This window comes from Ptychodera flava, chromosome 8 (genome assembly GCF_041260155.1).
Source record: "Ptychodera flava strain L36383 chromosome 8, AS_Pfla_20210202, whole genome shotgun sequence".
NCBI lineage: Eukaryota > Metazoa > Hemichordata > Enteropneusta > Ptychoderidae > Ptychodera > Ptychodera flava.
Genome location: NC_091935.1, coordinates 40,663,626 through 40,689,077, shown reverse-complemented (window position 1 = coordinate 40,689,077; position 25,452 = coordinate 40,663,626). Strand labels below are relative to the sequence as shown.

The 25,452-nt window shown below is 37.3% G+C and overlaps 1 protein-coding gene across 2 annotated transcripts in view; it reads left to right on the top strand.

The window, feature by feature from the left end:
* The first annotated feature begins 352 nt into the window (after positions 1 to 352).
* The window catches only part of LOC139139348 (glutamate receptor ionotropic, NMDA 3A-like), an 88,100-nt gene continuing 63,000 nt past the window's right edge, over positions 353 to 25,452 (top strand). Inside the window, exon 1 of one of the 2 annotated variants that reach the window (XM_070708227.1) lies at positions 353 to 1,179. In XM_070708227.1, coding sequence (XP_070564328.1) covers positions 682 to 1,179 — 498 coding nt within the window. In that variant the 5' untranslated portion in view covers positions 353 to 681. The remainder of the gene's footprint in view (positions 1,180 to 25,452) is intronic. The other variant, XM_070708226.1, reaches the window with a different exon arrangement.

Below are 25,452 nucleotides of genomic sequence, written 5' to 3'. Positions count from 1 at the left end.
GGAGATAAACTGTTTGTCACAAGCAATACATGCCATTCGTTTGCAGGAATATCGGCCATTCAGCTCAGATAAAATCCGTGCCATTAATTTATGCAGTCAGTGAACCAGTTTAAGAAATAGCTGACAGTGTAAAGCATGTAACTTTGCGACTCGGAGGCTGGCAGGCAAACCTGGATATCTTTGATCGTTAGTCGAATAAAGATACCTTCATTTTATAAAATGCGCCTTTTTATCATAAATACAAGCAGTTCTTCTGTTCATAAAAGTTAGCCCTGCCTAATATGGTAGTTAGGGCGGGCTTCTCTGTGACGTCACTTGGCTGATCATCTGTGTGTAAACGGTGAGCAGCGATAACACGCTCGTAGCAAGTGGAGTTGTCAACATTGGAACACCACTCCTTATGCTCATTTGGCAGTTCCGTCTCATCTAAAAGCATTTCAATTTGATTAACATAATTTGAGGCAGTGATCGCATTTTATGCTGTTCGTCTTAAAACCTTAGAGATGTCCAAGCAGGGGGCAAATATGGTGGCGAGCCAAGAGAGATAAGACTTGCTGGTGTACAGATGATGGCAAATCCGAGGATGTGAAGGCTACAGACTGCATATACAGTTTTGATGTTTAATCATGGAAGTATTGAACACGGACTGTATTGCTTCCGTTCAACGATGTCTAGTTGCATATGTCATACACAGGAGTGAACCCAATGCATCTATGTTGCTGTTTTCAATCAAGACATAAAACAAATGCCAAATCGGATACTATGATGTTGGCTACATCTTCTGTTCTACTCTGTGGATTTTTTCTTCTCAGCTCCGTAGATTTGTCTAGTAGTAGTTCTATGGCACCGACAGTGTCATCATCTTCACACGTTGTGAAAATTGGGGCTCTTTTCGAGGATGACAAGATCTACCAATATTCCGAAGTGTTGCAGGGAGCTATTCAAGACATCAATAAATCTAACGTAGGTGTTCGACTTGAGCAAGCCATCGTTCTTGCTGCGTCCTCCAACCCAGCTGATATTTTGTCGCGAGTATGCAGTTCTGCCATCGTCAGTAACGTGTCGGCTATTGTCGCTGTGGCTTCGGAAACATCGCTGTTCACACTGTCAATGGTGGGCGATATTTTAGGCTTACCCATTATCGGAATAGGCAGTCGTTCCTTTGCATTTTCTAACAAGGTAAGACAGCTAATATTTAGCTGCATGTTTTCCTGTTGCAAGCGACAATGACCGGCATTTCCGAGATCTCTGAATTAATGGACGGGGGCCGTGCAGCCATGTAACACAGAATTAATTAGAGTCCTCGGGGAGAAATAATAGCAAACTCAAAGCCTGAAAACTTCACACCATCGTTTCAATCATATATCTTGCAGAAATTTACTTATCATAACAAAGTCTCGAAATGCCCTTTAGAACATAACATTTACCTATATATATATATATATATATATATATATATATATATATATATATATATATATATATATATATATATATACACATCGTATACATCAGAAAAAGTAGTAAGTAGGTGTGTGTATATACACGTTTTGGATTATCTTTGCAAAAAATCAACGGAAAAATTGCTACCAGCCTTTGGAAGGTTTCCATATAAAGCGCTGCCATAGAAGACCCTAAGAAGAAAACAACATTATGTGGAGTTTAAATGTAATTTGCATGCCGGGAAAACAAAAGTAATGCATTGCGAGATTGTGTGAAAAACATCAATTGGAATTTCAGTCGGGTAGTTTTGTACAGTGGCTGTAAATCAGAGATTACACCTAATTGTAAAATATGATTTCATGCTTAATCCCGCCCTAAGGGTGTCATTTGTTTTATTCACCAAAGTTGGAATTTCAAGTCAAATAAACCAAACAGTTTTCCTCAATTAAAAGCAACCGTCTCCATATAATTCCTGTTCTTTTGACGGTCATTTCTTCCGAAAGCCTAAATTCAAATTTAAACATATTTTCGGTTGAGACGCAAGTGTTATATATTAGAGGTGAAGTGTCAATTTATAAATAAAGCGCTACAAATAAAGTTATACCCTGTAGTTTCAGCTTTTTAATATGAGAGATCTGCGATGCTATCAAATAGGCCTTCCTTAATTTGCTTGTGCTTTTTATTTCCGTATAATTTTGTAGTGTATGCACCAATAGAGAACCCGTTAATAACTTGATTTGAATAAGCTAAGTTGATTGTGTCTGTGAATTGATTTGATAGCTATCTGCCCTCTCACTCTACCCTTCGTATTTTAATATGGTCAGCTACTCTTACAGGACTCTTTCAGTGAAAACTTGACGGTTGGAATAAAATTCATCAAAGTCAATTTCCTACGACCACTAGTGCTGTTAAAAACAAATTTATATAGAATAAATTGGAGACTATACATATTGTTCAGCTATTATAATGTAGTTTTTGATAGTCAATTGTAGACAAACAGCAGAATCAAAGGAGTGCTCGTGTGTGAGATAGCTTTCATTTTTTTCCAGATTGAATTCAATAAAACGACCATTTATACAATTCATTTAATATTATGAAAGCAGGGCGATTTAAAGTAGGATTTCCAAAGGGAAATGTTGGCGGCTTACGGTTGGAGAAGATGACACTTTGTTATAAAATACTGATTTGAATATCAATTGAGACGTATGGTAGCTATGTCACCCTTGCTTGGTTACCATCGACAGAAAAAATTCATGATATATTCATGTTAATAATTTGCCTCATTTTGATGCACACGTGTCTGTGATAGACTGACATGTGTGGTACAGAATTCACTGTTAATTAAAGGACAGCTTGATTCAGATCGATGTTGTACCGTGTTTTCTTCAATAGAGTGATATCGATTCACGGCAAGTATGTAAACGCGATAACCACCATAGATCAGTCACGCGGCCTACCACTATTTCCTTTTAATCAATCGACCTATTTAAACAGGCCAACCCCTAATCTACTTTTTTCATCATAATTTCAGGGAAACGGTCGCCAAGTTGCATATTCAGAAATAAATTCATTAAATCAGCTACAGCGTTAGTAGCTTGCTACAAAGAAGAGCTATATCATAGACAAATGATATACATTGTATTTAGTTGTGATGCATAGCGTATCAAGAGTGAAAGTGTCTGAAATGTGGAAAGAAAGACCAGATATGCATCGTCATATGTCTGTAATAAAATGAATATAAGAGAACATATTGCATCATGGAAACTGTAACGACAGCTTAATTTTATTGTTGCGTCGTTAAATATGATCTGGATCCTAAATTAAAATTGAAAAGTAAATGGTGGTTTCCCTTTTGTGAGAATTGTACAGCAGGTTGATTGTAAATGGCAACCTAGATAAGGCCCTGTGATCTACCATGTACAGTTGACTTAAGATATAGGTCTAGTCCAATTGCCTACAATGTAGTGAACCTAGAAATAGTCCCCGAGGAATAGCAGCCACACTGGGCATAAAAATCAATGTAGTATTGCAAATCACTATTTGCCGACAGCGCTCCCGTAATCAGTTGAGAGATTATCTATTCTATTAAGTGAACAATAAGAAAAGTTTTAATAAATCATCTACAGCAATTTCAACTCGAATTCTTCTTTCCTCTGGCCGTTTAAAAGAGTCTTTTATTTGAGATTCTGGGCAAAACATTCGACGAAATGCCTCGCCAGTGTGATAGAAATTCAGATAAGTAATAACTTATGCGGCAGTTAGAGTCAAGGAAAATAGACAATAAGACTTGCATTGCTTTTGTAGAACGACGTAAGACAGTCAAGTAAATGTAATGAGTGTCTTAAAGACATTAACGCTTGTACAAGCGCAATACGTGAGCAGCAATAATTGTGCATCATGGTAAAACCATTGAATAATCACGTCGCAGGCACACTGACGAGAGCCGAGAGAATTCAATATGGCGTCCACTTATACGTTGACTGGACCATGTCGTGACTAGTCAGGCGATGCGGTTTTTACATTATGTCTTTTTGCACGCCTAGCATAACACCAGTTACAATAATTTGAGCACCCTTATCCGGAGATGTTACCGAAAGAAAGTGAAATATATATATCAGTTGTTATTCGCAAACACAAAGTTTACATATCGCTTTGAAAAAGTACTGTGATTAGAAGCATCAGTGGCTATTGCATGCCAGGCGTTACTGTATTTCCAACAAGTCTACATGTTTGAAATAAAGTTATTTTTTCTATTTATTATTTTGAAGAAATAGTGAATCAGCCATCAACTTTCCGGAATCATGTCACTGTGCAGCAAACATTGTTTCATTGATTCTAAATAATCAACCTGAATAAGATGACAACCACAGTACAAATATGTTGATATATGTATCATTATCATCATGTTTACACTTATCAGTGTATAAGACGGACAGTTTACCATGGTAACCCAAAATCCGAAGAGTACCATGACATTAGTCTGATCTCTAGGTTTTACATTCATATCATGTATTAAAGATATTATGTAAGCAATCGCAGGCTTTTCTAAAATATGAACGACCCTAAGAAGTCAGAGGTATCTTCAGCAATTACCAGTAGTAGGTTTTACGTAGGACTCTTACTTGAAAAGCTATGTGATGGTTTAACAGAATTAAATGTTAGCAATAGATGGCCTTAGAAGGTCACCCTTTAAAGGAATGTTCACCCTTGTAAATAAGTAAAGGCACATACAGCCTGATCGAGTCAATTTGTTGTGACATTGTCGTTAAATTTTTATTAGAAAAAGTGATAGAAAATGAATGCTGTACATGCATTATTCGCTCTTATCTGATACTAACCTGTCTGTAGGCAATTGAGACGGGCAAATACTTCTCTATTAATTGCATACTAATTTATTTATCTAATTTTATTTTCACTCGGTAACTAGTAGTCATATCAGTGGTATCACATTGGTCTGGTATGCCTGGAATTCATATTTCCCTCTAAGAATGGCTCTTTTACAAGAAATATTTCAAGGCATGGTATGACATTACATGGCCCGATATGGTACCGTGTCGTGACCTGCAATGCAATGCAATGACATAGATCATGTACGGTTCGCCTTGTAAGCGCCACATGATTCCGTTGTACAATTTAAGGCAATCCTTGATACGCTACCACCGGATATCCTATCATAGATATGATACGACTTGAACTGATTTTCAATAATACGATACGATCGTCAAGATGTTACTTTCACGCGGTCGGCAAGTTTTGATCCGCGCCATTTTTACGATGCGGTCGAAAGAAAATAAAAAATGAATAGAATTGTGTAGAATCATTAAATCTAGCGTAATGCCACGATTCAATGCCGCGGGGTTCCATGACATTTGTTCCAGTCTGACTTAATAGAACATTATGATTTGATTTGATTTGAAGTAATGCGATACTACCAGATCTGGTTCTATATGGCAGGCTTTATTGTAAGATTGTATGACGGTGCATGGTTAGAATTCACTCTCTGTGACCATTTCAACAATAACTATTATAAGATTAGATTTTACATTGCATTGCATCACACACAAACACAAAGCTCCAATCCAATAGCTGTAATACGGTTACCGTAGCGTGTGCATTGTTCAACGTCAAAGCAAATACAACATTTCCAAAGTTTGTTATTATAAGGTTTTACGACAATAGCACTTGCCAAACACAGCTTTGATGACATAAAATATCATATTATCACAAAAGTAGCAAGCAATATCAAATTACTGACACATTGGCTGTAATTTTTTCATGGTGAAATATCCTTATCGAATGTTAATTGGCAAGTTACTATTTCACGCATTCTGGCGTTCAATGCAAGCCGCTCTGATTCTGTTTGTCACTGATATCCATATGAGGTGGAATTTCCGGAAGATATTCACAAACCCTCGTGTTTCAAGTCTAAAAACTTAATTTGCTCAACTGTGGATTGGGAAAGTTAGATTTCAACAAAGTAGTAGCACAAGACACTCATGTTCACCTCGCAACAACGCCTTTCCGTTCGATTGAACGCACCAGGAGAGAACTGTACACCCGTACGGCGATAAGACAGCAGTCACACGTACATGGCGGAAGAAACTCGTTCACTCGTTGGAGGTACAAGCATGAGTTGATCCAACACAGCACATCAGCGTGACTCGTATTCTATAATAGACCGAACTTACACGATATTATAGTTACACATTACAAAGACTGTACGAAACACTCAGAGCTTGACTTTAGTGTTATATATTTTCAGTGACATAGGATATTATAACTTAATAATATGGCAGTGTTTCGAGGCATTTTGTTTCTTGCTGATAAGTAATGGTGTAAAGTATAACTGTTGTATAATACTGCTAAACAAAGAGTTCTATACAACAAGATGTCATTGCTGGTATTATTTGTGTCATTATTCCTCCATGATAGTGTTCTACATCATGACGTATAACATTGCTGTACAGTACTGCAGCATAGTGCAGTTGTAAACGACGTTTGCTGTCATGGCATTCATCACAGCTGTCACTCATACCAAGAGACTTCAGTCTTTGAAAGAACAGTCCCGTTTTCGCGTTTAATTTTTAATGTCCAGCGCTGTTATATTTTGCCGAAGATATATTTATGACGGCATGGATTGATAAGATCAAATATTTCAAATGAGTTAGGAAAGCGTTAGCTAAAAATAACACAACTATCGCCCATTGTATCAATCTGGTTGTCATCGAACATACAGAATCCCGGAGTGCCGTAATGGCATTACTTACTTTCCCCAGGCACAAGGAAAAAATTGTGTTTGCTTCAATCTTCTAAGTGATAATGATGAGAATTTCTTGGAAGGGTCCTTGCACGATCAATAGTAAAAAATCGTACCCCTAGGATGTATTGGCTCGTAAAATTACTGTTTTGAATTCTGTTTCCTTTAAGTCTTACCATTTTTCTTGGTTATTTTCTGGCAGGCACTGAAATACGCCAGCTGCTTTGTTATACATTATGTGTCGTATGCTGTGGTTACCGTAATACTTGTCGTGCAAAACCCATTTTACTTTATAACCCAACATAATATCTGCACAAATTGCAAGAAAGGTATTGGTGATGAACTATTGAAAAATGTTCATCCGACAGCAAAATACTGTAAGGCCCGGTATAAAATTTCCAGTGTCATGTTTTAAGAGAGTCAACCATAAATAACTGAGTCGTTGGGTCGCGGGAATCAAAAAACGTGTTTCCTATTTAAGACCGTATATACAATTACCATTACCCAGCGAGCGTTCATAACATGGGTAGTTTGCTCAAAATTGGATGATAATTGGACCTGACCTTGATAAAGGCTATGTGCCTTTGGTGGTTTGGACGAGTTAACCAGAGCAGGAACACCTCAAAGTGATTATCTCTTATTTGTACTGGATCTGTCCTTGATATCTTTGTCATTTTCTACACTTCAAATGGCAATGCAAATGGCGTACTGATACAAATCACGGAAGTGAAACGCTGTAAACCAGTGATGCACCTCACAAAATAAACTTAAGTGTTGACAGTGAGATAATATATTGACCGATGGCAAGTATCTGCCACATACAGTTAATGTTTTGTGCCATAGGTTTCACGCTGCATATTTATGATACAGTCACGTGATCACATCGAGAGAATTTGGCTATTTTGCTATTTTCTTTAGACGATGGCAGTGCTACTGAGCACCAAAATTTGGTTGTCCATATCTTAATATAATAGTTTTGACAGAACCCAAACTGGGGTTATTTGGCGATGCGTTGTGATAACACCATGTTAAGTTATTATGATAAACTAATTAACAATAAATTATACACATTATCCAGCAATCACAATACAAACGACAGTTACCTTTACGTCATCAAAGGATGGAAGTGAGTGTAACAATTGACATAAACAATTCTATTGTCATGGCCTCCATGACTTCACCAAAAATCGTAAAATAGGAAAAGATTATGTGTTTATTAAGAATAAGATTATACAAACCATGGCCAATAAATCGATTACACAAAGCGTACAACATTCTTTTTTCAAACTTTCCGGAGATTTTTAATCCATCGTTTACAGTTTTTTATCAAATGCAACGTGACTGTATTTGTAAGTAATTCGATTATTGCAAGTTTCGATTGTTCAAGTTTATGTATTAATTGCTCATTCTGATTTTCAATGTTTTTAATATTGTAACACTTAGTATTTGACGAAGGATTTGCTCATATATCACTACGTTAGTAGATACATAATTCAACATTAACAGATTATAAAGATAAAGATTGTTTCGAAAATTATTTAAAGCATTACTTTAAATATTTACCACCTTTTCACTGAAAAAACATATTATAATACATGTCAGGTTTATGAAAGTGTGACTATATGCACCTTGTGCAGGGATAAAAACAAACTGTGGGTCCATGTGTACCTTGTGCAGGGATAAAAACAAACTGTGGGTCCATGTGTACCCTGTGCAGGGATAAAAACAAACTGTGGGGCCTTGTGTACCCTGTGCAGGGATAAAAACAAACTGTGGGTCCATGTGTACCCTGTGCAGGGATAAAAACAAACTGTAGAGCCATGTGTACCCCGTGCAGGCATAAAAACAAACTGTAGAGCCATGTGTACCCTGTGCAGGGATAAAAACAAACTGTGGGGCCATGTGTACCTTGTGCAGGGATAAAACAAACTGCGGGGCCTTGTGTACCTTGTGCAGGGATAAAACAAACTGTAGGGTCATGTATACCTTGTGCGGCGATAAAAACAAAGTGTTTAATGTAACCGGGAAAATGTCTCATGATCCTACAATGGAGGTTCCGTATGTCGTCCTGAGAAACAAAATCACGCAGTCATGAATGAAAACTGCGGAAAGTATCCTTGCATAGGTTACACTATTTTATTAACATGTAAAATTTCAATTTCTAAACATATGAATACTTTTGACAAGGTTTCATTGTGCCACTCACTGACTTTACCGGGGACTGCTCGACACGGAAACCTGTAGAACAACGAAGCCATGACTGGCCGTGGGCTTGATTTCGTTATTAGCACAGTCGTCTATTCCCCTGACATACACTGACTACAGTTGACGATGTCCAGAGTCCATTGTTATTGGGATAACACGCAGGATAAACTCATCATAGAAATGAAAGTCAGGTGTACGTAGCTATGATGACGATATTTACCAGGTATTTTACTGTATAAGGTGTTTTGCCCGTAATTGCATATAATATCTGATTAGGCCTACGTTTATCGGACATTCAATACGTATATATATGTAAGAACCAAATGCCTTGCTCCGAGTCAGAGACGAAAGCTTGATTTTCACATTATTGTTTAGAAGTTGTCGCCGATAGAAACAGGCCGTCGGCAAGTACGGGAACACAATTTCATTCGAAGAATATGTTACCGTTGAACAATGCAACAACCTTCGTAGCAGGAAGGATTGCCGAATTGACGCAGGGACAAATTGGAGTTACGAAACAATATTTGTCTCCACAAAATGCAAATTACAAACAGATCCTGTCATCGTGGGTTGACATAGCAACCGTATTAGGATTGGATGCAAAAGTTAAACTTCAAATGAAGCAATTACGTACAAAACGTCATCGTTGATTGGTAATAACCTATAAACATCATTGTCTATTTGCAAAACATAGCTTGTCTAGGAGACATATACTCTGCTTTAGATAATCTTATAAGTATCTTCAAACGATGTGACTTCCATCTCACCAGGAAAAGGTCACACAGTTACATTTATCGACGGCATAGTTTATTGTAAATAGACAAAATCTGTATTGACAATGCTCGATTTTGAAAGCTCTTCCGTTACTTTGTTTGTGATTTAAAATTGAAGAAAATTAGTCATTACTCTTCCACTTTACTCATAATATCTAAAAAGGTATTCTCGACCTGCATAAAAAGATATGTTTTTCTGTCAACCAACTAAACACATAAACCTCTTTTTATACAGATGATTAAAACGTCACTGTAAGTGTAAGATAATACTTCTTAAATATAATATAATATTTTCTTTTTTATTTTTGTGATGCGCAAGTGTTACGATATGTCAGCTGAAATATCTGCAGCCAGGAAACTCCTACCGTTGGGACATTTCCAATTCCGATGAACAGTTCAGGAAGTACTTAAACTGAAGATCAATCAAACTACTGAAAATGAATAATATGACAAACTTCAGTACTTACGGGAACAAAAACGACGTGGCTTCATGCGAGTTTACATACCACCAAAACATATATCATTCATAAATAAACCCCTGGTTACGCACAGTTAATGCAAAACAAAAGAGCCAGAGTTTAAGTTCATCTGGTCACGAGAATGTAATAGGAAAGCTAACACAAGTAGGAAAGCAGGGTTTAAAACGTTGATCTTCATATTTAGAACAAATGAAACCGTACCGTGATGTGATGTGATGTGTCACCATCGTAAGACTAAACTGTCCTCCGTATGAGAAACCAGATACCTCGTGAATTAAATTGTTCAATTGACGGAAGACAAGTCAGAGTAAATTACATGTGTCTCAGCATTGAAATCCAACTCAGGGTGATTACAACATAAAACAAGGACAATATATTTTTCTCCAGAAATTCACATTTTAAACCTTAGCTGGTCAATGCCCGGATGCTGATGTTAAAGTACAACTCACAGGTATATTGTAAATATAATAACAACTGATGGGTGTATACTAAATACAATGACAACGCCAATGATGAAATAAGTACAGATAACAGTAAATACGCAACAGGCAATAGACGAAAATATAAGTAAAGAAATATTATCTTCTAATTACAGGAACGTTTTAATAATCTGTATGGGCTTTGATTATGACATTACTATATTAATATTAGATTGAATTAATTGGTCCTAATTACCAATCTCCAATTTATGAAATGTCTATGACCAGTCACATATCTGTTGGTAAGATTCATAAAGACATTAGCCTTAATAAAATGACTGCCCGCGCTGCTTTGCCATATTCTTGAAAGACCTTGCGATTACGAACCAAGCAATCCCAGGTCACGTACTTTATCCCGCACTTCAGATAATGAAATGATCCAAGATGAATGGTAAAGAAAATCAGTAGCCACTCAGATTTGTTTCAACACTCTCTTCCAACCTCATTTTGTTGCTAACTCGACCGAAACCTAAACGATAAGCCGTCAAAAACATTAGTGTTGTCAAAAGATCTTCATTATTAATTAAAGTGTTCTATTTCACGTCTGTTGCATGGGCCATGAAGGCAACATTTTAAGTTCGTTACCTTAGTAACTGCGTGCATTTCCTCTCAAAATGTCAAATGTTTCAAACAAGAATCTGTACACAAGACTCAGGATACCCCGGGACAAGTTGAATTTCATATAAATAATAGTCCTCCACGTGTTAGTATATCCTTATCAAGCAATTATAGAACATTGGAAATTGGAGCGTAGTGATTCGGTGCATGACGTGATTCTTTACTATTAGTATCCCTTCCACTGTTTTGAAGATAGAAAAATCTCCATATTTGGAGTGTCTAAACTAAGGATTAGAATCTCTGGTTTGAAGGATAGAATCGACAAAATACCGTTTTTAAGACTGTTTCACCAACGTGGTAGCGCACAAACAATTAGTAAAATCACAATGGATGTCCGATGTCAAGATCTAATGATTAGACATTGAAATCCTGATGTATTTGAACTCTACTGAGTGTACTCCTTCACTTACCAATCACGTCTCATATCTCTCAGGTTTTAGACTGTAATATTCTTTCAATAGCACTGACCCCTGATACAACTCTGCTTGTCATCTGACACTCGACCTTCCAAGGCGCCTCATGAAAAGCTGTGATGAAAATTGAATTACACTGTGCTGGTCCTTCAACTCTGGTCACCCTCATCGCCCGCTTTCCCTTCATTCTGTCTTTCTTATCAATTCAGTCATTAGCCCACCATTACTTCTCCCTCTACCATTTTACCAAACATTTGTACTGCTCTATGACACAGTCATATTGTAGATGTTGCTATTATTATCATTATTATTATTATTATTATTATTATTATTTGTTGTTGTAGTTGTTAACTTAATTGTCCCCGAGGTTATCGTTCGCCCAGTTAAAGCGATGAAATTCGTTTCTTCGCTTCGATAAAGTGTGTATGTGCGATGTATGATAGTGAGCATGCGTGCGTGAGTGCTTCACGAACTCTACAACGTGTTGAAAGGTCTCAGTCAGAAAAATGTAACAACTTAGCCGGCTATTGAACCACTCTTTTTTGGGAGTGGAGATTTAGCCGACTGGTTCTGTCTCAGGCCTCTCAGCTAGGCGACTGATGCCGTATGTTGTGGGTTCGAATCCGATTGAAAACTATCCGTAGTTGTTAACTTTCAAAGCAATATTTGATCGCAATATTTTGAGTACAGCCAGCATACATGACGTAATGACCATTGCAAATTTTTATTGATTTTATCAGGTGTCGTACTGATCGCCTTTGACGGATGCAAACGAGTGCAAATTGATCATCATACTGACAATCAGGATATTTTGATTTCGGAAAAGTAAAAACTGACTTTGATTCATCAAAAAATTACGTGCTAAGGGGCTTGATCCATCAAAAAATCGCGTGCTAAGGGGCTTCATAACGTTTTAATCACTCTTTCATGATTAGTAATCATTTTATAGTTTTCGTTCAATTTGAAATTATTTTTGCGTCAAATTGATGAAAAAACTGCATAATATAACCTCATACATGACGGTCTCACTGATTAAATAATGGCATTTAGCAGTCAACTGACGTGAATATGTTCCAATTAAACCAAAACATTTGGTTAAAGTTACAGGGACTCTCATGTCAGTCTAGCGATGTATTCATTTATAGCGTGCTTCATACATTGTAGACATTTTGGCATTCTTCACCCAATGATGGGTGACGGACATGCTGAGGATGGGCTGTGGATCCAGATATATTACAATTAAAGGGAAGGTATCGTCGGAACTCTGCTCAAAGGTTGCCAGGGATCCGTACGACCGATGTAAACATCTTGGGTATGTTGGCGATTGATGCAAGTTGTTTGTTAACAATGAATATCGTGAAATTTAAATGTCGCAGCTATGTTGACGTGATGCACCTAGATATTATTCATGAAATACAATGTTTGTAAAACAGAAAGTCGCACACGCGCAGTTGCGACGACACCCTCCCTTTAAAAGTAAACAATATAATACTGGAGGATGAAAGTTTACTTCGCAGAAATGCTCTCACGAAAAATATGCAATGAATATATCAGGCGTTGCGTCATTTTATGGACATGATATTTCCATTCAACGAGTCAACACATCTGTTGTGAATCTGAATCAAAAACTAACCGTAGTGAAAAGTATTAGTATTATAAATGGATCCACCAGTCACTTACTTTACATGGACGTGTTCAAAATGAAACGGTTCACCGGAAATGTCGAGGAGATCTCAGAGCACATGCTCAGAAGCGAATATTGAGCGTTGTGACATTGTTTCCAATATTGTCTTTCTGTAAACAAGAAATTCTCTTAAATCGAGTATTTAACAAAATACAATTTTATATAGATTAGGAGAGGTTTGGCGCCTAAGTTAAATATGCTTGTGCAAGAATTTGGTGAATTTACTCGGTTTACATGTTGTCTGAGTGATGAAGCTCTGTAAGTGTATTTTATTTTATTTTATTTTTTATTTACACTTTTACTGAGCGACCGAGTTACTCAAGGAGTAATTTTCGTCGGGGCTCAAATAAAGAGCAAAAATCTCAAAAAGAACAAAACTAATTACTAATTACAGAGGAACATTTTCTTTTATGAATTGTTTCACTTTCACCTTAAACGTTGTTATATTTGGAGCATTCTATTTCTGTATCTATTTATTCGTGTATCGCACATCGAAGTGTTCTGTCCTTGTACTAGACCACAGTTGGGACTGTGACTGTCGCACATCGAAGTGTTCTGTCCTTGTACTAGACCACAGTTGGGACTGTGACTGTCGCACATCGAAGTGTTCTGTCCTTGTACTAGACCACAGTTGGGACTGTGACTGTCGCACATCGAAGTGTTCTGTCCTTGTACTAGACCACAGTTGGGACTGTGACTGTCGCACATCGAAGTGTTCTGTCCTTGTACTAGACCACAGTTGGGACTGTGACTGTCGCACATCGAAGTGTTCTGTCCTTGTACTAGGCCACAGTTGGGACTGTGACTGTCGCACATCGAAGTGTTCTGTCCTTGTACTAGGCCACAGTTGGGACTGTGACTGTCGCACATCGAAGTGTTCTGTCCTTGTACTAGACCACAGTTGGGACTGTGACTGTCGCACATCGAAGTGTTCTGTCCTTGTACTAGACCAAGGTTGGGACTGTGACTGTCGCACACGAAGTGTTCTGTCCTTTTGCTAGACCACAGTTGGAATTGTGACTATCGCACATCGAAGTGTTCTGTCCTTGTACTAGACCACAGTTGGGACTGTGACTGTCGCACATCGAAGTGTTCTGTCCTTGTACTAGACCACAGTTGGGACTGTGACTGTCGCACATCGAAGTGTTCTGTCCTTGTACTAGGCCACAGTTGGGACTGTGACTGTCGCACATCGAAGTGTTCTGTCCTTGTACTAGACCACAGTTGGGACTGTGACTGTCGCACATCGAAGTGTTCTGTCCTTGTACTAGGCCACAGTTGGGACTGTGACTATCGAAGTGTTCTGTCCTTGTACTAGACCACAGTTGGGACTGTGACTGTCGCACATCGAAGTGTTCTGTCCTTGTACTAGACCAAGGTTGGGACTGTGACTGTCGCACATCGAAGTGTTCTGTCCTTGTGCTAGACCAAGGTTGGGACTGTGACTGTCGCACATCGAAGTGTTCTGTCCTTGTGCTAGACCACAGTTGGGACTGTGACTGTCGCACATCGAGGTGTTCTGTCCTTGTGCTAGGCCACAGTTGGGACTGTGACTGTCGCACATCGAAGTGTTCTGTCCTTGTGCTAGCCACAGTTGGGACTGTGACTGACGCACATCGAAGTGTTCTGTCCTTGTACTAGGCCACATTGTCGCATGTCGAAGTGTTCTGTCCTTTTGCTAGACCACAGTTGGAATTGTGACTATCGCACATCGAAGTGTTCTGTCCTTGTGCTAGGCCACAGTTGGGACTGTGACTGTCGCACATCGAAGTGTTCTGTCCTTGTGCTAGACCACAGTTGGGACTGTGACTGTCGCACATCGAAGTGTTCTGTCCTTGTACTAGACCACAGTTGGGACTGTGACTGTCGCACATCGAAGTGTTCTGTCCTTGTACTAGGCCACAGTTGGGACTGAAACTGTCGCACACCGAAGTGTTCTGTCCTTGTACAAGACCACATTGTCGCACATCGAAGTGTTCTGTCCTTGTACAAGACCACAGTTGGGACTGTGACTATCGCACATCGAAGTGTTCTGTCCTTGTGCTAGACCACAGTTGGGACTGTGACTGTCGCACATCGAAGTGTTCTGTCCTTGTGCTAGACCACAGTTGGGACTGTGACTGTCGCACATCGAAGTGTTCTGTCCTTGTACTAGACCACATCGATGACATTGTCTTTACCGGTCAGTAGATTTACGGTAGTTGAAATATTTTTAAGTCATGCCTAGTGAGTGAGTTGATATATTGAACTGCGCAGATATAATCTAGGTTTATACATTGCTCTATACGCAGCTGGTAAGTTTATTTATCACTGATTTCTACGCTTGCGCAGTCGCAATGATGTTTGTGATATTTTAATAGCTGACAAAACTTCTTTTATTTTTTAATTACAATTATACATAATACATCTATTCAAGTCAAACTTTTCTGTTAATCTGTGATCTCTTCCTCTCTTTATTCCATTTCGTCATTTAACTGTGTGTGCCTTCAGAAACACAAATACAGATATTTCTTGTCAATGATATACTCTCAACAGACATACCCAGCAATTTATGAATTACATACATTACCCTTCTATCAGGAGGCCTTCTCAGATTACCGGAGACTGGAATGTTGCCCTACATGTCCTATGTCGTGCCATATCCTCCACCAAACCTTTACTTTGGAGAATGTTTAAAGACTGAAGATATATCCCAGGAAATATGCCCATTCAACAACTTCACCATTCACATCAAACATGTTACATGTACACATTCATTCCCATATTTTTCTTTAAATTGTTGCTGCTACTAAAATGGTGATCAGCTCAACACTTGTGTATGAGCTATAGGCGTGACAGAATAGTTATTACCTGCTATTTTTCAACAAATAAATTCTTAGTTTACACATCAGAAACCAATGTGAACAAAAAATCGGTAAAAACGGAGCTGCCATATTATAAACAGCCATGCGACCCACAAAGTCTTGAGTGAGGAAAATGTTCATTGTCAAATGTATCAAGGTGTAAATGAAACTAGCAATTGAACCAAGAATAAAATAATGTGAAGCATGGACAAACAGTATCACAACAAGCATTGGTAATAACACTAACACAAACACTAACACTAACAACAACAACAACAACAACAATAATAATAATAATAATAATAATAATAATAATAATAATTATTATTATTATTATTATTATCATTATTATTATTATTATTATTATTATTAATATCATTTATTATTAAGAACTTGTATGAAATTCACACACGTCTCAGCACATTGTACATAACAGAATAAAAACTAAAATGAACGGAATGGACTAGGTTGCAAGAAATACCCCAGGCATTATCATTATTGACCAAATTGTTCAAATATTTCTACAAACAAGCTAAGTACTGCGGAATTTCACAATGCCAACAAATATTAAGATTAATGTACAATCCGATACTTCAATACAGTCAGTATCTTTTGACACAGTTTTAAATGATTGTCTCGGGTTGGAGGTAAACGCCTGTCCTTGTAAATCACTTTAACGACAATGAAATGTAGATAAATGTCAGTGATCCCATAGCTGTAACAAAATTGACAAGTGCAGCAAAATCTCGCGAGATTTAGTCCTCAACAACATACCGTAGTCTTGCATTAAAATTCTTGTAATTTGATAATGCCTGTTGAGCGTAATTCGGCAATGTCTGTGGATAGAGATTTGTCACTAGAACATTGTAAAATATATAGGACAAGTCGTAAACCTAACACAATGAGGATGTCAGAATATTGAATGCAACTAAGCGCTGATTTATGTGGAGTTTTGCCCCTGGGGGGAGGGCACGGCTACTAAACCGTGGGGAAGAACACGGTTAAAAAAGCATGGGGAGGGTCACATGTTTAAAACATAAAATGAGAGCGCTCTGCTTTAGTATGCAAAGTGTGACGTTCTGCCAAGGATTGCTTTGTGAGGCATAACCTTTCCTTGAGTAGCCTCTTTTCAGCTTCACCTCCATTATTACTAAAGCCGTAAGGTACATTTACTGTCTTTCAATAGGTTTGGTCTCGTCTACCACTTCAACGTTCTTCTGATTCGTGCAAATCATTTTGCATTTTACAAAACAGTTCATCAATGTAATTCTCCCATCAGTGCAACATCATTGATGTACTGTAATTATTGCCAGAAAAATGTTGAAATATTCTCATTTTCGACAAATTCATCAAAACGTTCTGAAAGGGATGCAACCGCAGGGATCTTTTGCACAAAAGAATTCGAGTGAAAAAAGACGTCCAGATTTCATCCCCTACAAAATAGATTCTGCAAGTATGTGTACTTTAACCTTCGTTTCTCCATAATTATGTATTTGTTAACGCTGTAATGAACTGTATTCAGCTGATTATTTATATCACTCATTAATACAATCAATTAGTAAGCGTTTTTATCAATACCTCTTGTCTATTTAAGTTTGAAACTTTGATACAATAATTATAATACAGTTGAAACATCTGTAAGCACAGAATGGACAAATTGGTCACAGTTTAATTTTTAAATTATGTTTTGCTGCGTGATTTGTTGTTATTTTCACACTTTTGTAAAAATTGTCAACTGTGCCGAGTGTTGAATTATGGGAAACATCGGAGGCAGTAACCGAGGTGTTAACCGTTCAGTAAATATGGTAGATGTTATTTCAACTCAGTTATACAAATAAACTGCTATAAGTAGAATGATATTTCGACGGAAATCTCAAAGGTTTGACACATTGGTATTTGTGTGCATGCAGTTCTTCACACTTCAATCATAATTAATTGTGTTTTTTATGCTTAACTTTTCATGCCTTACTTTTAGGTGATCTCGTTATAAGGTAAATACCTTTATTATGTTTGTATCTGCATATTTTTGTCCTTGGATAAACGTAAATAGTTGTTTTGCATTTTACAAAGACTGCAAGAAAATAATGACAACAACAATATAGGTGTTGTGTTATCGTCTCTAGTATCAAAAAGGAGACAAAATGATTTCTTATTTGAGTGTGAGTTGATTCATGAGGTTAGAATTGTTTTTAAGATGACAATGTCAAGATATGTGCCTCTATCGATTCATTAAATTTCCGTTAAACATATGAATAGACGAGAGAAGTGAATCTATATTTACAGATTTCATTTTGTAGTCTTGACCATACATATCACAGACATTGTTGGTTTACGAAATCAAATCTGCGATGACTAATACTAATTTGCATACAAATTCAGCTAGAGAATGCTACTTTACATCAGTCTTAGTTCTGTGTGAAGTGTTAACTAAGGCAAGGCTTTGATTGATAACCGCCATCACTGTGATCAGGTTCAAACCTTAATTCAATTATCCTGATATATTTCACTACATTAAATGCACACATTAATCACACACCTTTCAAATAAACGTTGCTTGGTAAGCGATAGATGGATTATGTTCAACGTGAAATGTTGGCACGAAATGGAGCCATTGCCAATAACACCACTTAGGGGTCTTCTGTATCATGTAGAGTAGTCAGATACTACCTGTCAAAACGTTTATGGACGTACGATGTCCATTCATTCTCAGTTGAATGCGCATGGTAGCTGCAGGTATATTATCTGCAGTGTGTCAGTTACAACTGACCTTTAACAAGTAAAGTGCAGTGGACGGGTTTGGGGCGAACAGAGGCTCTAGAAGTCAATATACACAATTTACGATTGGGTTTAGTGCTTAGATATGACCGGATGTCAGTGATATATGACACGATATTGACCGGATGCCAGTGATATATGACATGATTTCTTTCAAACAACATAAATACATTAAAAATTTGTAGTCAAATAGAACACTTGCACAATGTTGACAATCTAATTTTAGGAGATATTTTGTTATTGCAAGTCACAGTAAGACATGCTGAGCAAGATAGATATTTGATAGTGACGTATTGAGCGGCGATGGAATCATTTGTGATGTCCTCAGAGATCATCAAGGAAAAGTCATTACGTGGAGGAAATTAACGTCAAATTCAAATAGAAACTTAGAATCAAAAATGTAGCAAGTAGTGTCCTATATAAAACGGATGTTCTATTCATATCTCTCGTTCACGAAGGTCTATTTCTCAGAGATTAACAGTTTTCTATTGTAACGAGAAATGTTACCATGGTGACCGTAACATACTAACTATTCATCACAATCTGCTTTATCAATTGGCAGGGTCACTTTGGCAGGGTCACTCTGAGTCGCGATGACTATGCACATATAACCAACTACAGTTGTTCCTAAATAATGTATGTGCGTGGTTTTTAGTATACACTTCCAAACACTCTTGTTGATTATGGCGAAGATTGTCAAATCCGTTAGACGAATTGACTTGTCTTTAACTGTGGCCTATGTGTCAAGTTTGTGACGTCGTGATTTGATTGTGTGAAAAATAAAGATGTTGGCTTGTTTGAGACAGAGCAGTGTTTTAGGCTGCGGGTATTTCATGTTTGTTTTCATTTAAAATACTTGAAGTTGTTTCTGCCTCAATATCTCGATGTCACAAACGCTGATAAGAGACAGAATAATCTGACACGTTTCCAAGAGTGATTGTTATTTCATGGACGATAATGGAAATGTGTCTTGTGGTAGTGTAGAGAAATGGGCCCCCTAGCAGAAGTATTATGACATTTCAGTTATCGTTGTCTTGTGACGAATCTTTTAAAACAGAGGGTCAATATATCAGCTCCTACAACTACTACAGTCATTCGGTACGTGATTTCATGTAGAAATTTGCCGTTTGCGAAACACTTAGGTGAAATTTCCTTGCCGCGTTAAATCTAGATTGCACACATTGAAGGTCAGAAAGGAAAAAAAAAAGAAAAATCGTGCAGAAGAGAGACATATAATGAGAAGAAGAGGCTGGAAACAGGCGTTTAGTCAGTATTTGGACTCCTATCGGTGATATAACCACAGTGAACTTAGTAATCTGGTTGTTGTACACTTCTTGTTTCTCTTGTTGTTCGCAAATCAAATTGAAGATCTCTCTTTTTTGTCGTTGTTTCAGTCATATGGACATCGTTGAAAATACCCGTAAAGGAACACCGTAATAATAGGACTTTGATGGTTTGTACGTAGCGGACAGGTATTGAGTACTCAGTGGCAAATGTTACGCATTTTTAATATATTTGCTGTAATATAGAAAGGTGCTGGTCTCCTTCAATTTTATTGGCGAAATAAACAACATAAAAAAGAACAACAAGCAGATTACCACGTTCACTGTGATATGAATGCCGCCGCCATCCAATGTAACCAGCATAGTAATTAAAGCACAACATGACGATCAGATGTCTTCAAAATATTCACAAAGCATATCATAGCGACATGTGTCCCTAAATACCGGGTATCTGCCGGGCCAGGACAATCTTATACAGACTCGTGTCAATTTAGATTGTGATTTCAAGTTTCAGTTAGGATTTCAGGTTCAAATTTTTCATTGAGTAAACTTTTTTCCTTTCTGTAAGATGAGAGAGGATGTCCTACGTTCGGCCATTTCATGCAATTCAGGGAAGTCAAGTTTGCTCAATATACATAAATGAGAACGGTTACAACATACAAATAAATTGAGATCATACTAACATAAATCTCATCTAGATAAATTGATATTCTCTAGAATATCTTGACAATGATAGAAAGAATAAACACAGTTCAAAAGAAGCGAAAGAGCAAAGACGAGATGGAGATATGACCCAGCGGCCTTGTAGCCTATGTAGTAGATGATTTGGTCCAGTAGAGTTTAATATACGTGACAAGTTCATTCATTGCAACCATTGTAACACAGACAAGCTAGGTTTATATAATTATATCAACCTTTACATTGCATGTCAATGTTATCCAAGGCCACTGGATGCCCTGATGTGTACATTGATTGAGATGTGTGAGAAAGGACTCAAAATAATGCCCAAATGTGTACCAATGCTGTACAATGTGTGTATATCACGGTCCTTGTACCCATGAATCTTGGCAAGATGAACTCTCCCTTTTCATGTTATTCAGGTCAGATTTGGATCATCGTGTCATCGCAAACATTTTTTTATAAATTGAATTTTTATGGCATAATTAACATAATGATAACGTGACTTATATAAACAACGGGCATCTGTTGTCATGAGAGTGTCATTGTAGATTCATTCCTTACTTGTCTGTATAGGTAGGAATAGGATGTACAAAACAGCTGATATTGAGACAGGATGGTGTTTTATAGTGTTGTAGGTTGCTGTGCAATTAGCATCGGATTATACCTTCACTTCAGTTGAATTGCTACCGGAAACGCACAAATGTCGAACTGAACCGCGTAGGCTCTTAAATCCCTGTACTCTCAGTTTTTTTTTCTAAGAAATATTTGCAGACAGGAAATGAATTTACATAGAGACAAGTTCTCTTTTGCATATTTGATGCCTGCATGCGATTTGGGGTCACTGCATGCGATTTGGGGTCACTTCATGTTGGGGAAGGAATTGAATGTCACACTGCATGATTAAGCAGTTAAATATTTGTCGAATACGTACTGACAGGGCTCTGCTCAACAATCTTAATGAGAATATGTGACCTTATTTCCAAACACAGCGTGGAGAACAGCTTGTTGAGATTGTATTCATGCCATACAAACTGATATCTGCAATGAATACATACCAGAGTAAAATCTGGTTTGTTCCTTTGCCATTTAAACCCATCAATGCTTCAGATAACCGCTCAGTATTCCATGATTTAAATCTGCCTTACAGAAGAGGATTTACTGTAGACAAACAATAATTAATACAAACACTGCGCTCTTTTCAGAACGGGAAGACAAAGATGTTTCCACGTATAGGACAAATGCATGCATTTTAAGGAAAAATTTGGTTTATTTCAAAGTGAAATTAATTCAGCTTTATGAAAAGTGGCCAGATGGTAACATCTATGCCCTGTACGAAAAGTCCCTTAAAGAGATTCTATAAACTGGATTTTAAGAATCCAAAGCGTTATCATACTGGGGCTTTTATTTTGTAGATCTCACGGTTTTTACATCTATATGTAACCATGTTGACAGATAGGCAACTAAATTATAGTCACCTCAACCAATCAGAATAATGAAGCGACAAGAGTTGTATGGCAGTAACTCAGCAATGCCAATATCGTCAATCCAATTTGACATTATCATATTGAGTCTACTGCTGGAAAAAAAACAAGTCCTCTTGTCAGTATCGCTTGCAACCTGTCAGCTATGTACACTCCGTCAGATATGTCGACTTACAATTCTACAACACCAGTGTATACTCATATTACCTTGATTGTATGAGGGTAATTTACCTGAGTTCGTTGATAGGAATTTTAATCATATTGCGCTCCTAGAATAACAAGTCCACATTCACTTTTTATAAGCGTTCGCTAAAGACCTTGGCAACAGATCTTTGACAATTATTAGTGTTACAACGCAAGAAGTATGTTCTTTGATATCGGAATTTTTACGCATTGAACATTACATTTAACGCATACAATTTACAAAAATGTGGAAATTTAAAAACAGCTTGATCACGATATCTAATTTTTATTTAATTTTACAAATTCAGTTGGAATTCAGTTTTGTCAGATGATGATTTCCATTGACGTAATTGTCACTTCGGTGTTTTGCATCAGCAAGGTTATCGATTGATATATCATTTGCATACATTGTATTTATGGATAGTGAAAGTTTACATAGTTATCCATTATTCTTCATGTTTTCATCACTTAGTCATTAACAAAATGAGTCAGCACATCAGTTCAATTGGCTTCAAGTGGTACAAGGTTTGGCTTCGTTCCGTTATATTTTATTTGAAATTGAAATTCAAGTTGTCATTAGTGTGATGATAGTTTATAATCATCATTAGTGTTTCACATTTCAGTTTTCAATATGATTGCCGAGTCGCTGGCTTTTCATTGGTTGGTATCTGTTACGTCACCGTACACGTCATGAACATTGCACTCATCATTGTTTCGGATTAAATCTGTAACCGCAGTCCAGCTTTGTGCCATATGTTCAATTTAGGTCGCTATTCAGACATTCACTCATCACCTGTTGATAATTGCTGCATCAACTAGGCACTTGTTGACTGCTTGGTGACAACATTGCGATGATATTGATTATTTAATTTAATTTAATTCCGGTAATTTCATATCTTATTTGGACTAAATACTTCCACTGACCATTCTGGTAATTTCATATCTTATTTGGACTAAATACCACCCTGTGTTTTCAGTCATCAAGAATGTCTAATTGTAATCGTGATTTTAGTACTTCTCTTCTCTTCCACATAAATAACATTGTCAATTATGTTATATCCAATGCTGTTGCCACGACAACGAAAACCAAACGACAAATGTCTTATTATTTCCCTTGGAGGATTAAAACAAAATTTAAACTTTGCTAAGGTCGGCAAATCACAAAGTTATGTTCACACCTAGTAGTGTGTTAATCCAGGTACTGCCTAGTAACCTGTTAACACTCGTACTGCCAGGTCACGTGCTAACACTAGTACTTGCTGACAAAAATAATATCGTTGATAACCAAGAGAGGGACATAAAATGCTTTGTATAAGAAGTTTTGTTTCAGAGACGTACATTATTTCAAGGTAGTCAAAACACATTTGTTTTTTTTGACCGTCTTCCGATTCAATTTTCCTGACTAAAAGGTCGTCCTCATATACAGCGTTCAGATGACTTAATTTATACAGCAGTGTTAATATGTTTACGGTAGTATGGTATATTGATGAAGTTTACTCAGAAGAAGACTCCTGGATAATGCATATTTGTCCTGTTTGACTTCTTCAAATCAAACTGAGGTCTAATGTACTACCATGCACCATACCTAATGTTGTGAGACGTGTCATTTGGAAAGACAAATATTACATTGCCTACGAATTAAAGGAACCTTGACATCACGGTAGCAGTAACATTCTTTCATGAGTTTTGATATTACTGTTTGAATAGTTATCGTATCTATGATTGCACAGAATCATTCACAATTCTACTAAAGGCTAGCATCAACGTGGATCGATAATCTGGTGTGTGACCAATTTAGATCCAGGCAGAGGAATTAATGTCTACAGACCCTGTATGTGTGATTAAACTGAGTGCAGCCATCTGATTTGCCGGGTAATGGACATCAGAATGGAAGATTGTAGTTTAATTACATTTCTAGACTTGGTTGGACAGGCATGCACTACCAATACTCTTATCTTATTCCATTGTAATTAGGCGGAAAGAATTTTTATGTTATCAGAATACACAGCCTGCGAGTAAGTCGGTCCACGTTTATTGCAAATACACATCGGGGCAAGCAGTGTGACGCAGAACTCTTTTATGAATTGTGAGCGCCCTTTACCTTCTCAAGTTATGATCGAATCTTCTCCGAGATTAACGTATTTAGGTCAAACATTTCGCCTTCCTCATTCTCTCGATATATGTTGCCGGCTGCCAATACACGCCAACCTCTATTTCAGTCATGGCAGCTGGTGTCAGAGTAAAATTTTAATTGTTACTGGTCTCAAGTGGTTGCACATATGACATATGCAAGCCTCATTTCGTTATCGCTGAATATGATAACCAAGAGAAGGACATAAATTGCTTTGTATGAGAGCTTCCTCAATTACGGTTAATGTCTAAACAATAAATAGCGATAAATGAGCAATGTCTTTCAGTTGCCGGATATGGCATAACATTTTGTTTCTGTTGGCACCGTTCATTAGTTAGATTGGTAGCTGTCAAACACGGCTTGCTTGCCTAAGCTCTATATCTTGTGACAATCGTCGCTTTATGAGGGCACGACAATCGGTACTATATAATGAATGAGTTGTTTCACCACAAATTAAGCTAGGATATTGTCTATAATACTAGTTACACTACAGCATCGAAAGCAACTCAAATTGCAAAATATTGTCGTCATAATTGAACTGTCCTTCTCGTTGACAGCTCATCAGTTGTAATTGTTACAGTAACAACGCAGACAGTTCGCAAGTTGTAATTGTTACAGTAACAACGCAGACAGTTCGCAAGTTGTAATTGTTACAGTAACAACGCAGATAATTCACAAGTTGTAATTGTTACAGTAACAACGCAGACAGTTCGCAAGTTGTAAT